This window comes from Athene noctua, chromosome 8 (genome assembly GCF_965140245.1).
Source record: "Athene noctua chromosome 8, bAthNoc1.hap1.1, whole genome shotgun sequence".
NCBI classification, from domain to species: domain Eukaryota; kingdom Metazoa; phylum Chordata; class Aves; order Strigiformes; family Strigidae; genus Athene; species Athene noctua.
Window position 1 is genome coordinate 25,356,465 of NC_134044.1, and position 18,420 is coordinate 25,374,884.

Below are 18,420 nucleotides of genomic sequence, written 5' to 3' on the forward strand. Positions count from 1 at the left end.
AGCCCCTATCAGTAATTCTTGTTAAAAATGAAGCAAATATAGCAAAACACATGCTGATAACATCCAATAGCTCTAATATAATACGTCCACATATTTTCTGACTAGCCTGAATACAAATTCATCAGAGGTGAGTAATTTTGTTTTGCAATCAATTTTGGTTTCAGCTGCTGGGGGAGTCAGATCTCCCATCAGTTCTAAGCATATGACAGAAATAGAAAGAAGTTCAATTTTTCAAAGTAGTTGACTTGACAGCTGGATTTCACCTGAAAAAGGATGAGACAGGAGCATTTTCTGATAATATAAAATTGTGATCTAAACCCCGCCAAGAAGTTCATGACCCACCCAAAGCACAGAAAAAAGGTATATTTCCCACTCCCTAATAACAGACTTAAAGCCTCAGCAGAACACTAACTATATCCATAACTAATTCACACACATTTCAGATCAGATTACAATTTCTCACACACAAAAAAAAGTTATAAAGAATTTGCACCAAGTTCAATAACAGAATCCATTCATAACGATAGATAATGTATTACCTTCTCTCATAGCTCATACACCACCTCCTCCTTGTGCAACCTTGTTTCCACATCTTGACCATACGACTGAAGGCTTGAACACATGGCTGTTGGTGCCCTACCAGTGCCAGCTCAAACACTGGACAGACATTTGGCCTTGAGGGAAAGAAAAAGATATACTTTATTATTTCTAGCACAAAATTTAGAAGTCTAGAGAAATACAAAGAAATTGATGCTATGTATAACAGTTAATAAGTTTGAAACAGATTTTATATTGCTATTTTAAAATCCTGCAGTTCTATGACCTTTCTCAGCTTGAACAGATCAAACATCTCTCTTGCAAAAATACAGTCTCCATAAACACCTGACAAATTGTGATCCAACCATTTCAGAACAGCAAATGGTCCACAGACATTAACGGAGACACAATTTATTTACTGTACTGGTCGCACAAGTCACTAGCACGAACACATTCTTGATGGCAGCTTTTTTACATGAATGGCCCAGCTGGCAAAACACAATTGTATGTTGTTCCCAGAAAATGAGCGCTAAAGTGTTGGAGCAGGATTTAACTGACGACTCAGCAGATGCTCTTCGCTGTCTCTCGATAACACCAGCCTACGGTAACCCCTTCAGACAAGGCACTGCCTGACAAAGCCTCCCAAGCTGAGGAGCAGATGACTGAGGTGAGGGAGCCCGAGAGGTTCTGCCTACACTGAGACTGCTGGAAGCCCCCCCCCGCTAGGTTCTGTACATGCAACAGCCCCTATTTCAGTTGACATGCCAGGGTGGGAATCAAAGACTTAGCTACAGGCACTGACCTCCAGTGCTCAAAGCTACTGAACAGCAGCCTCAACATAGACACAATGAAAATACAGCGCCTGCCTCAAAACAGTACACAAACGTACAACAAAATTCAGGCTCCACACAAGCCCAGTGGAAGCTTTACTGTTGATTCAAGGGCAGATAAGATTTATCTAAACCACTGCTGTGTAAGATGTATATTCTGTAAGAGCCTCCCTTTGCTATCAGTCCCCTCAGGGAAGCACATGAAATCTGTAAGAGGAAGTATCCTTGTTCTCTGCTGATTATTCCTAAAATAACAAGACCAAAATAAAAGCGTTGCTTTGTAGGATGATATGTAATCTTCATCCTGCTACCTAGCACTAGTTACAAAAATAACAGAATTTCAGGAGGTATGGAGGGTCAAAAGAAAGGGCACATGTTGATCGTTTTTCAGAGATTCTGCCAACCTTATTACAATTCCTTTGCCCTGGTGTAAATTAGGAAGTGCTGCATGCCAGAAAATAACTGCATAAAACATGCAGGTCTAACTAAAGCTACAGAACATGGGATTTTTTTGGTGTCTTTTAAAGCAGGAGCCTACTGTATCAAAAATGAAATTCAGTGATTTGTCTGAGTAGTTTACAGATTGTTAACATAATTATTAAATCGTCAATTCCCAAAGACAGGCTGCTCTAAGTGGTGAAACTTTGTAAATTTAAGCCTCAATGACTAAAACACAGGGGGGAACCAGGCACCTCCTATACCCACACTGGTAAGTGGCAAACAACATTCAGCAGTTGTGTCACACTGGCTAACAGACAAGTCCTTCCCCAAATTTCACTTTGAGACTCCTCTTCAGGCTAGATAATAATAACAAAGAGTAACACGCTGACACACTCATTTCCTCTGTCAATCGACAGAGGTATGAATGTGAACTTGTGCTAGAAAACAAAAGGGAGTTTTGCATTAATAAGATAGAGGACTGTTATAGCCCAACAGCTGCCTGGCGGTTAAAGTTACCATCAGTTACACTGGATATTGTTAATATCTCATTCAAGATTTATGGTGCTTTTGCATCTCAGAGGCCCAAAGTACTTTACTGTCTGAGCACCACGCAAGGTAGCCTTTCTAATAAAAAAGTACATCTTTCATCTGCAGGTCTTCAGGTAGTTTACAAACATCATTAAATTAAGCCTGTGCAGAACAGAAAAATACCACAGCATGATAATTTTTACCGGTGGGCTAAATACTGGGAAGAAACCCTGCCTGCCTAGATCAAAGCCACTCCACAATATTCCCAGTATTGTGCAGAAGACTCTCCATCTTCCAGAACGGGAAATCCAGCCAGGTCTCCCACAGGCACTGCAGCAATCCAGCTGAGGGGAACGCTTGGGACTGTCCACCTCAGGGTAAAGAGGACCTTTGTCCAAAAAGGACACTCCAGTAGAGAAACAGATCAGATTTTAAAAACAGACCAACCACCCCCCACGCAGCCTACACAAAGGAAGTTATGAAAGAAAGTCCACAACTATCTGCTGTGGTTGTCTTATCTCACCATGGAAAAAGAGTAAAGAGAAAATCTGTACTAGAAAACTTCATCTTGACACAAATTAGTTTCCTGAACTAGAATACCTATCTATCCCAGTCTTTGGAGGAACTGCTCATCTCCATCATCCTAAGCCACACTTTCAATGGACATCCCTCCCATGTTGCTCCATGTTCTTCCTCCTCCATCACAGAGTCCATTTTCTATATTGCTCCTATTTTCCACTCCTTGAGTCCATCCTAGTTGCAGCTGCCAACACCATAAGACAGAAGACAGTAGCCACGTAGTTTCAGATTACCTCAAATTCTTCCAGAAATCACCTTTCCTCCACATCCCCCATGTCATCTCCATTACCTAGCAATCCTTCCCACATGTCCCAACTATGCCTTCCTCTCACATTACCTCACCATTTCATATATTTTGCTTAAATTCAGAGGAATTGTTCCCAAGCCATTCTGAGCACAAAGTCTGCTGTTTGTTTCACATCCAAAGGAGGTCTTTGTATGCCCAAAATCTTGCCTGCTTTTTTTCCATTACGTCAGTTGGTCTAATAAAACCTTCGCCTTACTTAGCAACCATGCCTCACTTAGCTGGCTTTTTAAAATGACTCTCCCTCTAGTGAATAGAACATCATGTACTGATAATTCATGCATATCTCCTTTTATTAGAATTGCCTAAAACTTTCCAGATAAAAGTACATTCATATGCATCGCTCTTCCATAAATAAAAGAGAGAAACTGACAATTGTTGTAATGACATACTGAGCCCATCCTATAAATTCTTACTCATGTGATATTGCCATGCTTCCAGGAATAGCTGTATTGACTTCTATGATATAGTTAATAGGAACAAATGGCACTCACAGAACAAAACACGCCAGCAGCATAAAGTCATATGTTTATTAAGATTTATTCAAAGTAAGCCATTCCTCCTAGATGCCCTTGGGATAATTTAAAGGCAGATATCAAAACCTCTGCTACACTATAATTAAATTGCAGCAATTGCATAACATGTAATCCTCTGCTGGCAAAGCTGGGAAATAAAACATGCCCTCTCCAACAATTAGCCATCTTCACAACTCCCCCACACATAGTCACAGCACACCAGTTTTTAAGCCATCTGATTCATTGCTCTCGGATACATTACCTGTAAACTTAAGAAGAGTTTCTTGAACAAGACTACAGCTATTGAAAATGCAATTTTGCGTTATGGCAGTCTATTAACTAGAGGCCATCTAAGACTAACCTGAAGCCTCAAGTGGATGTAACGGTGTATTTAGAGGAGGAAAGTTCCATTTTTACTCCCATGCCCTTCACATTCGGGAAGTATTTCTTAATGGGAGTTTAAGTGTTAAAACAAGCAAAACACACAAATGCATATTATATTCTATGATTTGATTGATACACCACTCCCTTAAAACCTTTTTATACTGATGCTCTCTGTTAGCCAAGACTAACACAAAGGCTATTATTACCTTGTCAGTCTGACTGGGGCAAGCCAGAAAGCTCTCTTAATATTTGCATTAGGAGACTGCCCTTTAAACAAAGACACCCTACATACTTCCAGCTCAAGACTTAAGATTCTAATGAACAGATAATTAGACCAACATGAAGTGAGAGCTGCCTTGGCTAATCATATGGCTGTGATGTCTGTGAACCACTGCACAACAGGAAAAGTTCAGAGAAAATTAAAAGCATCTCCAGGCGGGATATAATTCATCCCTGTGTTTAGAATTTCAATGTAGTATGTATCTTCATATGAAAATACACTCAAAAAAAATCACCCATGGAGGTCTATTAAATACAAAGATAGCATACATGGCTCAAGAAGTCCATGAGCCCCATTACTGAGGCAGTTATCCAGGCAAAGTCTCACTGCATGCTCACTGCTTTTCTTCTCACTAGCCTTTTGCTGCCCGTTCCAGGAAGCAGCCCACAAGCTCAATGGCCTCACCCAGCATCTCACAGCATTTGGACACACAGAGAGCATCCATGAAGACCTCAGTGAGTCACTTGCGGTTGTGGTCATTCATCCAGAGCTGCAATTCTACATCTTCCACCTCAAGCTGTCATCACCACCAGTATCACCTCAACTGAGCTCCCCTGAGAGGGGATTGCAGCCTTTCCACAACTTATGGCAGAGACTAGATGATAGAAACAGAATGTCTGCAATCTCCCAAGTCAGGTTCTCTGCAGTTTTATTTTTACCCATGATTCTGCAAGTCTGAGGAGGATATCCGTGTAGCAAGCTCTTTTACACATACTCACCCTATCATAAATAATTCTGCATAGCAATAGATGGGCTCTTGTGATGAAATGCACATGGTTTTCACATAACAAAGGAAAAAGACAGTTACAGGTACAGTTCATCTGCTTACAGGAGCAGCGAGGCAGCTTTCTACAGACACTCTTGGCACATGTGGTCCAAAAGGGGCAACAGGGGTGAGGAGATGGGAAGACAACTAAACACACGAGAGCTAGAAAGGGAACAGCTCCACCATTTTAAAAGCTACATCATATATCTGTGACAGGGATATTTTCTTACTCTGCCTAGCATGATCCTAACACCTGGCTCTTTGAATGACAATTAAAGTAAATCTCTCATTCTATCAATCCACTTCTTTCCAGCTCAAATCAAGAAGATAAAGGTAGGTAGATTTAATGGTAGCGAGAGAGCAAACACACATCAAGATATCCCTAAAGGTTTCTTTCAACAGCACAAACTTTAAATCAAAACATTAATGAATAGAAAGCAAAGAATGATTTGGCTGTCTGATTTTAGGTCTTTCCACAGAGACTAAGTGAATGACACCACCCTCTACACTAAGCCAGAAGGCTGTTAACTTCCTAAAAATGAGATGTTGTAGCCTGCATTGCCTCAGCTGAAGAATCTGCAGCCTGAACACTATTGATCTTCCCATGAAACAGTCAATAGATAAAACCTGTCATAAGAAGCAACTTGACAGAATTCTGTATTTTCAAAACACTAATTGGTCAGTGCTCCCTCCCTTTATGCCGTTATTAAAAGTTTGAATTTTTAGTACCAGGTGTAGTTTGAAAAGATCAAACAAGAACTTTCCTTAAGGAAACCAAGATTATAGTCAGGGGTAAATTCTCCACTGCTGTGATGACAACTAGGGATTCTGCTCTAGAGATACATTGATGTTGATCAGAACATAGCTGTACATTGCTACAGCGGCTTTGGATAGAAACTTCTCAGGCTAGAAAATTGTCCGAATCTCTTCTCACCTCCAGCCATGCAAGCAAAACATCCCCAGCTTCTTACAACAAGACCTCTAGAAAGGCAGGTTGGCAGCATGCAGAAACATGCTGCACTGTAGAGGAGAAAAGGTCAGCAACATGATGTTGTATGCAAACAGGATGTTGATTAAAAGTTTGCTATAAATATCATCTCAAGTGGAAAGGACAGAAAAGCAGATTTCATCTGAACACAAAAAAGAGTCAAATTAGGAAACAGGCCACAGAAACAAAGGGTCTAAAGAACAAGTTACATATATTTATTTATATAGAAACAAAGATATAGATAGATTTTGTCTCTAGATATATATTGCTTAACAGCAACAATAATTCACAAAGGCTGGAGTGACAGAAAAGGATTTTCTTCCTTTTTAAACTGTCAAGCTCCCCTTTCTACCCTTAATCTATTTTAAGGCTCATTTCCCCACATTTCCCAGATAAAATTAATCAGCACTACCAGAGACAATTAGGACATCCTGCTCCCTTGACCACTAATCAATCCCTGCTCTCTACTGATCCTGTATCAATATTTGTGATGTTTATATGCCCTCTGGGATATGGATTGTAAACACCAAACTCATTTAGATTAAGTCTCATTATTACTACTTTTCTCTGGATCTGTGGACGAAGGTCCACCACAGAAGACTCTCCTAAGCCCACAGGTTACTAATGCACTGCTGTGTCTTATTCACATCCTCTCCTTGATTAGATGGAGCAGCTAAATAACATGAGAGTTCTTTCAGCCTTTGTGCACTGCATCTAGATTAAGAGCAAATCAATACGAGATGATTAATTACACACTCAGCTATTATAACAACAATAAGATTTTTAGTTCCTACTGCTATCAAAGTGCAGCGTCTGTTGTTTAGCTTCTATTTAACTACCCTCCTCCCTGCCCCAAGACAGAAAAATCTATTTTGGTTAGCAAGAGAAGCAGAAGATAAACATGTATATCCAGATCATTTAACTATGATTTGCCAAGTCACCTTTTTTTGCATTTGAAATTAAGGAGTGAGTTTTTTTTTTTAAAAAAAAACTTTTTTAAAGAAAAGTACCATCACACAGCCTCAGCCCCAAGCAACATCATCCACTTTATGGTTTCTTCTGCTGTCTGACCTCTGAAGGCACCAAGTGCCATCTGTAGGATTGGGTAAAGCATCAGGTAAAGCACATACCCAAAGGATAGCAATAGTAATATCACCACTTTAGCATACAACCCTGATAACCTCCAAATGACTGTTTTCATTCATGTTTAGGGAAGCGTGCACATTACTTGTACCTGCTGTTCCCAAAACAATTGATTATCCCAGAATATGGCTGCTTTGGCATGAGTCTTATTGTAACAAAGAAAATCCACTACCAAAATAATAGCACAATAATTGCAGAGACTACCTGATATTAGCATCTTAAATCCATGACGTTCTTTGTTAGATGCCTTCTGTGTACCTCCATTGCTTTCTACACTGGGGTTATTTTTAAACAAGTGACTTAAAGAACAGTATCCAGGACAGTGTCAGTATCGCTGCCAGTGACCAGGCCTGACAAACCTCACACAGCACCAACAAACCCTTCTAGCACACAGGATGCTTTACAGACAGTCTCAAGACCTTTGTCCTAAGGATCTAACTTTAATGTAATTCAGAAACCATATGTGATCTCCCATATAAGGAAGCTAAGAAATAGTTTGAACATATTCATTGTTAAGACGAAGCAAATAATTGTCCAGAATTCAGACAAAACACAGATAAAAGAAATGTGAAATAAAGACAAAAGCATCAAGTAGCAACAGTCATCTCTTGATGAAATTTCACATTAACTAAGCCTATCTCAATCATTCTGCTGCAGAAGAGTGTATAATAAGAGTCACCCCAGTCAATCTGCCAGGTACATGTGCCTTGAGCTTCTTTTGGCAAGAAGGCACAAGAGGACCCGATGCTAAAAATATTAAAATAAAAATCACTGAAAAATGTCACACCACTTGTGTCATAAGGAGAAAAAGCTCATTTTGGTCTACAGCAAGTCCCACATTGCTTGACAGTGAAACTAGTTATAAGGTAATAAAATCCTCAGTTTCAGTTTGGCAACCAGTACCTAAGAATTGTTCACCACTTTTCTGGTGGATGTCAGATTTTAACAGTTTAGAGCCAAATCCTCTTTTCTTGAGAGCTTACTTTTGAAGTAACATGTAATATATGCAAGAGAAGTCCCTACATGCCATGTTTTAACTGCTAAAACATTTCAAGTCTTTTAATCCCCTATAAATCCTTAGCTTGATACCACTGATGCAAACGCCCATTTGTTTTCTTGGTTGGTAGGTTTAGGTTTGTTTGGGTTTTTAATACAAAACTTTGTTAGAGCTAAAAATATTTTATGAATTCTAGCCACAAAAAAACATGGCAACTAACAAGCATGGATTAGTGGACTAGTGTTCAACAGTAATAAACAGGGGAAAAAAACTCACCAAATATTTGTATCTTTCAGATCATAAATTTATATTGTAGTTCTAAATAACCCACAGATTCCTGGTGTTACTTTACAGACAAAATAAAAGATGAACAAACCTTGCCTCATGAAGAATACAAGTGTAAGAAGTTCATGAAACTGTATTTTTTACCACTGATGATGCATCTGTCAGGCAGGGAGAGCGTTAGGAATTACATATAGAAGAATAACCACTGAAGAGTATTGTAAGAGTTGAGGTGTATGAAAACTCATTTCCTATACAGAAATTCTCACCTGAAAAGACTATGCCCAAAATATGCAAGTATTCCATAATGTGAGGGGTGTGTGTGTTGTTATAAAACAATATGAAACACTTCACAAAGCCTCCTTCTCAGGCATAGCCCAAGATATTATGATATATTTTAATACTGAATTAATTTGTATACACAAAACCACAGTCTGGGCATAGTGTTCTCTACTACAACAATTTGAACCACGTTCTGCTCTGACTTCAAGGGAAGGCAGTATGGTATTTCTACTAAAGAACACAAAAGGAAGTCAGCATTCTGACTTTTCACACACGTGAGATCAAATATTCATCCACAGGTCAAAGGCACTGAAATACAGCCAAGTGTACCGCTCACCTTGTGTACACATTATATCTGAAAACATACATCGTCTTCTGCAAAAGGCAGAAATCTCAAGTTTACCTCCAGAACAATTAATGACTAGTTTTAAACCAAGACCAGCATGGAATCTAAAGTAATAAAAAAAAGAATACATATGTTCAGTATATAATTTTAAAATGCTTTGATTTAGCAGTAATGAAAGGAAATTTTTTTCTCCTCAGAAATAAATTAAAAGCAATAGATTTTAGAGAGTATGTAAGCAATAGCAGGCTTGAATTTCAGAAGGAAATCTATTAACTGTGTTCAAAGAGAGAAGGTATTTAATTGGTGAATGACACAAGCCTGCAACATGGTCTGTTAACTGAGAGCCAAAGCACCACTTTCAAAGGAGGTTCTGCTGACGAGTCATCTAATGACTAGGTTTTACATTACCAAATAATCTTACCAGGAGATTTCTTCTAATTTATTAAAAATATTCCATGTTCTGTCATATCTAGATCATGGCATGCCTAGACCTATGATAAATAAGCAGAACTGGACATAACATAGAAGAAAAGTCAAAGCAAAAAACAAGCAATTTTCCTAGAAATCAGAAATATGGCAAAAACACAGTATATATACATAATTAATGTATGTGTAAATAAATAAACTATGTCAATATTTCATAATGCAGCATCATTAAACCTAAAGGAATGCTGACAAGTTCTCCCCTCTTAGGGTGCATTTCTGAAGAGTAACTTAAGAAGCCAAATTCCATTAAAAGTGAATGGGAGCAGGGGCTTACCTACCTTAAATCTGCAGATTTAGGAATCATACAATATATATAAGCTATTGTGACTACAGGCAGAAAATTTCTAAATCTGTTATAGGTGGTGTATCTGATATGAAAACAGATATTTATAAAACTTGAAAATAATTTAGTCAATCATGAGCTCATGTTCATCTTTGAGAAATACAGCAACTTCAGTCTATCACGTTTTATGTTTGTGTATTTTCATAGTCTTATGGCTATTTCAGAGTTCAGGAGGAAGTCTTCATCTCATATGTCTGCTGGAGAGCAGGAAAACACGTCATAAATCAAGAAAAGAACTATACCATGATGACACTCATTCGTTATCTTTAAGTCTCCTGCCAATGAATATACTGAGGAAGAAAAAATAAAAAACCTTTTACCATCTGTTAAAAGACTAAATTCAAAACTAATTTCCCTCTAGAAACTCTGAAACAGAGGCTTTAAGTGCAAACTCTTGAAAAATGTGATTCAGTGTTATAATGCTGACCAGCACGAGCTCTATCTGGTGGCAAGATACTGTAGTGCATAAACTAGAGATTATTTTTTGTTCAGCATGACATTCACATTCACAAAGATGAAAAACATCTCTGTCTTCAATATTTATTTTTCTTTTCGAGAAAGAACTACTGGATATTAAAGGATTGAGAAGGTTGATGGTGGTGGTAAAATGAGAGGACAAAACTGCCCTAATTTTATGCCAGAGCATTTAAACCATGATTGCTAGTATCACATTATCCAAACCTCAAAGGCTGGAGGTAGCTACTGTTCAGAAGTACTGAGGGCATACTGCAATCTTATAGATTCTAGGCAGACAGGACCAGGAAGAATTACTTGAGCTTTCAGCTAAAAAATCTTGTTAAAATTCAGTAGTTTACAACGGAAATTGGCAGACACTCCGGGTTGCCAGCAACACTTCAACCAAGAGTTGATAAGACACACTTAACTTAATCTTACTTAGTGTAAGATACAAATTTAAATGCACCAGTGGCCAATCAGGTCCTTATTTTCACTAGAAAACCTGTGGTCTGAATTTTTTTAACTATCAAATCTCTGAACACAGCATATCCCATTGAAAGACATGGAAGAAGATTCTACTACATTACCCATTTCAGCTCCAAAAGAAAAACATCCTGTGAGCCCTTATTTAAGGATAGAAATACAAACTTTCCTCACACCTGCAAATTGGCATCACTGGAGGTGAAAATACAGTGTATTGGCTAAACAGCCAATATACTGAGACAATTTCTCACCAAGAAATTATTACACAACCTACTTTTCACATCATTTGGACAGTATTATAACAAAACTCCAGGCTCCAAGTTTAAGCTGTATCACCATATTCTTTATAGAAGCATTTTTTTTCCCGTTACTTTGTTTTCTGCATTGCATTCCAACATATTCAAAGTGACATGCAGTTTGTTCCACTATAGCAATCAAAATTCAGAAGCATCTCTTCATATGGAAATGCTTTGTACAGCAGCAGCTTATCTTGAAATACATTCCAGTCCTCAAAACAGTGAACTTCACCTTTTTAATTATACCTAAAAAAAGTATTTATATCACTTTGAAATAGTGTCCAGATGATCTGTTTGCAGTGACACATGGTGCAAAAATAGTCTGTATCTTTGTAGCCCAATAACTGTTAAAGGACCAAGTTTACTGGAGTGTTGCAAATGTGGATACCATCTGAATGCTAGATTTTGCTTTTGGGAATATGATGTATCTAGAGGAGCACAGGTAAGTCTACAGTGCCCCACAGAATTGGAGAAGCTGGAAAACAAGTTACTCAGCCAGGAATCCAGCTCTAAATCCAGGTGTTCCTTGGAACAGGATCAAATTTAGTTGCTCATGGATAGAGTGAAAATATGCAGCTGCAACATTTGAGTGGTCAAAAAAACCTAAACAGAACAATTTTATTGCAAGATTGTGACTGGATCCTCTAAAACCAAATCACACTCTTTAGATGTCATCCTGGACCTGCAAAACCACAGAGCAAGTCAACAGGCTTTATGCTGACAGGGATAAAGTTTCTCTCATGACTTATTCAAAGAAGTCCTCACTCGCATGTCGCTTGGGAACAGAAGAATCCATTCTTGAGCCATGCCTCCATCCTAACTCTGAAAGGTAATATTTATTGCACAAATGGGGTTCCTAGCACATACCTCATAACAACCCCTGCCTTTTGCTCTGTCCTGTATAGTTAACTATGGGCAAACAATTGCACTGCTAAAACTTGTAGTGGAATATTTCTCTAGGAGAGGATTTACCACTTGACAGTAACTCAAGCCTTCTATGCTTACTTACTATTCCTGCACTGTCCCACACCTACCCCCAGCCTTCTGCAAAACACGATCCTGAAAGTAAACTCGATGCTAGATAAGCACACACCACACTTGCAGTGTCATTATATACTCCAATTTTGAACTACAGAGCTCACTGCAAAGTGAGCTGCTAAAAAACTGTTCTTTTTATGACGAGATGGTTAATTCCTCATTTCAAGGCCTAAATAGCATGCTTTTCAATGAAAACTGTCTATTTGTTCTCTGGTTGTTTCAGTGTTCCCTAAAGTTCTAATACAAGATCATCAAGGGCTAATTGTCTGGAAACATAGTTGATGGAAATAGCTAGTCATCCTATAATCTGTTCTACATTAAATCTCCTCAGGGGGCTTGGAAGCAGAATACCAACATCCACACAGATCTCTTGCATTTTTAGCTAGGAGCAAATACTCAAGTTAACAGCAGAACGAAAACAATTATGAATATCCCGTATATCCTCAGCCACATCAGATCTCAAACAAAACAACAGCAAATGCTACAGAAGAAAGCACTCGGCATGGTATGTTCAAGGAATACATTAGTTATTCTTATCCCATTGACTGCAGATGACCAATGTCAAAAGAACAAAACAATTACTGGAAAAAGGCAATTCATGAAAAGTGGCCATTTGGACATTTCACCCTTTCATGATGAAAGCTGGCAGGCTTACTCCTAAGGAATAATGACATCTTCTGTTTACATCAACCATAAAGTCCCTAAATAGTGTAAAGTAAGTTTGGGGTGATACTTATATTTGCCCCAGCTCAGGAAAAGCTGTAAGAATTACATTAATTGCAGAAATATGCCTCTCTGGAAAAGCACTCAAGGCTCTGCCACAGGTATGGGGGGGTCTGGGTGGGGTTTTTTTGATTGCTGTGGGCTAACAGTGTACTGCTGCTCTCAATATTTCAAACCCAGTGGTAACATCCTCATACTGCATCATTCCCAGAAGGGAATGTTTTCCTGGATTCTTTCAGTGGCACTATCTTTAAAAAGATAAAAGCAAACAAAAATTGTTTGGAGGCAATTTGCAGTTAACATCACCTCCAGCTTCAGAAGTGCAGAATCACAGTTATTACCAATGTCAAATACAAACAGATTAATGTAGGCCAATGGTATTCTTCCTCATAGTAGAGTAATTGCTTATGAAGAGAGCAAGAAGCATGCCTGAAAAACACAGAGCACTTTTTTAAAAAGAAAAATGCTTTACCAGAAAATGAACTTGACTTCTCTAAACATTGTGATGGATACTCTAGTGCTCTAGCAAAATGGAGTAATATAAACCACCACAAAAGCACTTCTAGTAAATACATACTTACAAGATATTGCATAGAAAACCAATGAGCAAGAGGCTTGGGAATTTCAATTCTGTGACAGAAGAAATAACTAAATTGGAACCAAATACAAGGCAAATTAATTATACAAGGGTGGAATGAAGTCAAGTCAAAAAAATAGGAAGAGAAAAGAGGTTAGAAATTGGGGTATACACAGACAAGCGAAAAGGCTGTTGTCAGGCTGCTTGCGAAGGGGACAGGGAGGGACGACACATTCCTTAAAAATACAAGAGGAGCTCTGCAGAGCGAAAGGTGCCCAACAAAGCAGTGCACAGTTTCCAGAAATTTTATCTTCTATTTCAACAAGCAAAAACTTTAACTGTCAGCTTTTGTGCATGCTGTCAGCTATGCTACTTTAGAATTCGACCAGAAAACTATCCTCTTGACAAACACGTCACCCTGCATTTACAACAAATTTGTTGCTCATGCCACGCAAAACACCTCATAGAAACTTCCTTCTGCTTAAGCACCAGGACGTCCACATGTGGCCCCAACTCCTTTGTGTCTGCAGAGGAGCTGTGCTGGCCGCTGCCGAGGGATGCTGCCACTGCTCTCACCTCCTCCTGCTCGTGGTCTCTCATTCCTCCTGCCTGGATTTACACTTTATTACTCTGATTTTTCTACTGCCACTCCCCACCAGGTAAAGCTCACCGCAGCCCCACAGAAAGCCCGGACTAGCGCAGCTGTGCGAGGCTCAGCTCTACCACCCCTTTGCTTTTTAGATGAGAAGGAAGAGACTCAGTGATAGCGACGCGCCCTCTGAAGCTCCCTTCAGATCTGGAATCAAAGTCAAGCAAACCCAGCTTGCCCGCCTTCCCTCGGGGACTCCAAGTCTCCCGAGTAACCCCTCCAAAATAACTCCACGGATCAGAAAATCTACGCTGAGGGGCGAGGGGACACACACGCACACCCCCTCGGGTAAGCGAAAGCCGCAGCCCAGATAAACTTACTTTATGGCAGGGATGCACACCGAGCTGTGCTTGCCAGGGCAGCCCCCCCGAGAGACAAAGGCAGCCCCCCCCAGCCCCACTCACATGCCCCGCTGCAGCCGCGGCTCCGTCGCCCAGCAGAGGCAGAGGTACAGGCAGAAGTACAGGCAGAGCAGCCCTGCGCCCATCACGCCACCGAGGGTACGGGGATGGGGCGGGGGGGGGAAAGAAAGACGGCGGGTGAGCGGCCGCAGCTCGACGGCAGCAGCAACACACCCCCTATAGCCACAGCAGTAGCCCCCCAGCCCTCCAAATCATTTAAAGCGGCGGCGAGGAGCGCCACTGGCTGCGCGGCCCCGGCCCGCCCCCGACCCGCCCCCCGCGCAGCCCTCCGCCCCCGCGGGCCGGCACCCACACCCCCCCGCGTCCTGACAGCCTCACCTCTCCCCCTCTGCGACGCCGCTTCGGTCCCTCTCCTTTAAAGGGACTTTCTCCGGGTCCGAATTCCTGGCGGGTGCAACGCCGGGAGGTGGAGATAAGGAGGGATTTGGTTTCGCTGAATAATACATGAAGTTACCTCCAACCTCACGTTCGTGAGGGTGACCACAGCTCTCGGAGGAAAGCTGACCACCCCCACCACGGTCTCCCTTCTGCTCCAGGGTGCCAAACCCTTCCTGCTTTACTGCGAAGAGACTGATCTTGGCTTCTCTTTTTTCCTCTGGTCCTTCTTTGTTCCGTGTGTGACGTCCATTGCAATCAAGTCTGAGCACTTCAAAGAGGTACCCGTGAAAATAAACGCATTTACCATCGTGAGGGAGGGATAACACTGCCACTGCTGAGAGTTAGTGACAGCAAGAATGTAAAGCTGGGAACTGAGGAGTGGTTTCTTAAACCCGAGTCGCCTGCTGTCCTCTACACCATCCATCCTCCCATCTTTGTGATCTCTCCAGACCTTTACTGCTGTCAGAAGGCAACTTTTTTCCCTTTACTGGCAAGAGAAGGGAGACCAACTGACCTGGAAAGGGAACAGTGCATAGTAGCAAATAAAAAAAAAAAATGAGAAAAACACACCTTAAGCATTTTATGATCTAATGTAGGACTCAGGGTCCATTACACTGCGCTTTTCCTATCTCTAGAGACCCGTGACTAACCAGCCACTGGGCTGTGAATGAGCAGATGGGCCCTGAGCCAACTGATGCTAAAGACAACTGCGATTTCCTTCCACTCCAGCGGAATGGGCTTCGTCTCAAGTTGCTCAAATTAGCTCTGATACGAATTTGTGACGGAGGGAACTGCACAGGCACACTAACATCCTCATGGGTTAGGGGTCAGCCTCAGTTTTACAGTGCATTAATTTGTCTTCCTTTCAGTCCTGTAACAAGATACACCGGCTTCTCCTTTACACACACTTTACAAGCAGTTTCCTGTCTGGTTTTTATTTTCCGAGGCCTTTGCTAAAGTAGGTAAACATTTACCAGTCATAACAAGAAGGCCATTTTTATATTGTTCATTGCTTTGAATCTTGCGTTGACACGATCCCCTCGAGATTTTATCAACCGATTTCTTTTACGTGGTAAAGAAAACATATAGCCCTTATCTGACCTTAGAGCAGATTAATCGTACCCTGAAATTTCCATTGAATGGCTAAGCCCTTCTTGCGTCTGGAGTAGTTTTAACTCTGCAAGGCCTTGTGTTGAGCTAATCTCATTACCTCCTGCAGAGCACATAGTTTTCTAATCATTTTATTTCTTAAAACCCAGAAAATCCTTCTTCATAAAATAATAGACCTTCATTATGTCAAGGCTGACTGTTCATTATGTCCTGAGATGTCATCCCAACCTGGATTATATTCAGGCTCACATCATGGCAAAATAGCAAAGGATCTTATTGCTCAGCTGTTTTTTCCAGGAGAGGTAAATTAATCTTTTTAAAATCTTTTTATTTTTTCTGTCTTAAGGAACTCAAAAATAAACTGTTCACCATTATTTTTCAAACCTGTATGCAATCATTACAAAACATACACAACATTTATTACACCCAGTTATTAAGAATAATGGGACAGCAACATGCAAATTGGGAGGTACTGAAGTGCTGAGTATCTTACTCAGTGAAGGCCACTTAATGGATGAGACCTTTGCCTGGGGGCCACATAGAAAAATACAGCTGCAACTGAATTCTGAAGATGGAGCAGTGTAAAATCTCCCTGCAATCTGTGCAGAAAGCCTCGCAGGCCTTGCTTTAGCAACTATGACACTGACATTATCCTGAACTGAAACATAAACCCAGCCTGTGCAACATGCCCTTTGTACAGATATTATCTAATGTTTTATCCTCCAATGTGTTTTAATTGAGAATATCCCGCAAAGCTGTTGACTTTAATGGGACAATGCACATGAGTAAGAGTTGCAGGGAACCAGCACTGGTGAAAGCAGTTTCAAAAGCCTCCTGGGATAATTGATCCAACTGTGCCCAATTCAGTTAAATGTTCACACCTGACACAGATAACAGAGGTAAAAGCAGACTCATTTATTATAGTTCTTACAGTGGTAACAGTGGCTATGTCAGGAAAAAAGGGTAGTGGATCCACCATCAGTGGCTTCTTTCTATTCCACATCCCTGCCATGACCAACTAGAAACACACCCACTGTCATGAAGCTTATTTGTTGTACAATTGTGCGTCTTTGATCTTGATACCTACAAAGCACATCATGGCCACCACCAAACCAAGCACTGAACGTGGTGACAAGAGTTCCCTTCCTGATTGGTGAAAGGAGTAAACTAAATTGCATCTTGCTCTGATAAACCAGCTTCTGAACTGAGCAGCTAAAGCACCAATTTCCCTTGGTGGCTTTGTGCAGGTGAGCTATAATCTAATCCAATTGCATAAAATACAGACATTAAAAAACAGCTCATGCCCTCCATGTAGTACTGAGAGACTTCCTATGGGATGGAAAAGACATCATTTTCATTACTCTCTTCTCTTGTTGATCACAAAATTTTTCTGACAGATTCCAGTGCAATCCAAATTCAGCACATTGTTTACAACGTTGTCCAGATCAAGAATTCTGTAGAAAAGTCGGTATCTCTCATGATGTTCCATCCTATCCTCTCAATTTTAAAGCACATTTCCCTCCCCATTAACATTTTAATTTTGATTTATGATTTTGCCTTCCTAGTAAGATGATGTGAAAGTTGTTATGTATCCCCAAGCATGAATGAGTGTGCCCACAGCTTTGAGTCAGTAACACAGCACCCTTTTCTATTTTCATTTTTCTGTCTAATTCTCAATATCTCAATTTCCCGTCTTTTTAAATCGTAGCTAGTTACAGGATTTAACATTCCCTTCTGATATAAAGAAATTTTCGTGCAGAGATTGTAATTAGGAAGGCTGTGCTGTGTTCTGCTATTAGCAAGAATTGTGATTTTTGGAGTGGTGGGTTAATTGCTAATAACCATATGCAATGCTTCTCTCAAGATGTTTCCCATTACAGTAATTAACTTAGCAGCTGGGGTAACAGACATTTACCATTTGTCTTCACAGTATCCCTGATTTAGGATTGTTCCAAAAACCTATTTGGACTTTTTTTGTTCGATTCCCAGGTGTAAGATGAAAAAGAGGGGATGCTGAGAAAGGGAGATTGGAAAGAACAAGTTGCAGGGATAGTACCTGTTTTCAGATGTGAGCTGTCTATCAGACTATCTCCAGGATCTCTGAATTTTTCTTCATTAGTCTTAGTCTTGGACCACCATTTTCATTAGTGCCAATTGGATAGAGACCATGGCAGACCAGCCTGAAACAGAGTTTTCAGGAATTTATTGATTAATCTGTTGCTCAAATAAATCTCATTAATCTTTAGCCTTCTTGAGG

At 40.3% G+C, this 18,420-nt stretch overlaps 1 protein-coding gene across 1 annotated transcript in view; it reads right to left on the minus strand.

The window, feature by feature from the left end:
- LOC141963000 (uncharacterized) overlaps positions 1-14,740 on the minus strand; it is a 202,978-nt gene extending 188,238 nt beyond the window's left edge. The window contains exons 1-2 of the mRNA XM_074911850.1: positions 14,658-14,740; positions 540-674 (exon numbers count right to left, since the gene is read on the minus strand). Coding sequence (XP_074767951.1) covers positions 540-674; positions 14,658-14,740 — 218 coding nt within the window. The remainder of the gene's footprint in view (positions 1-539; positions 675-14,657) is intronic.
- Positions 14,741-18,420: the final 3,680 nt, after the last annotated feature.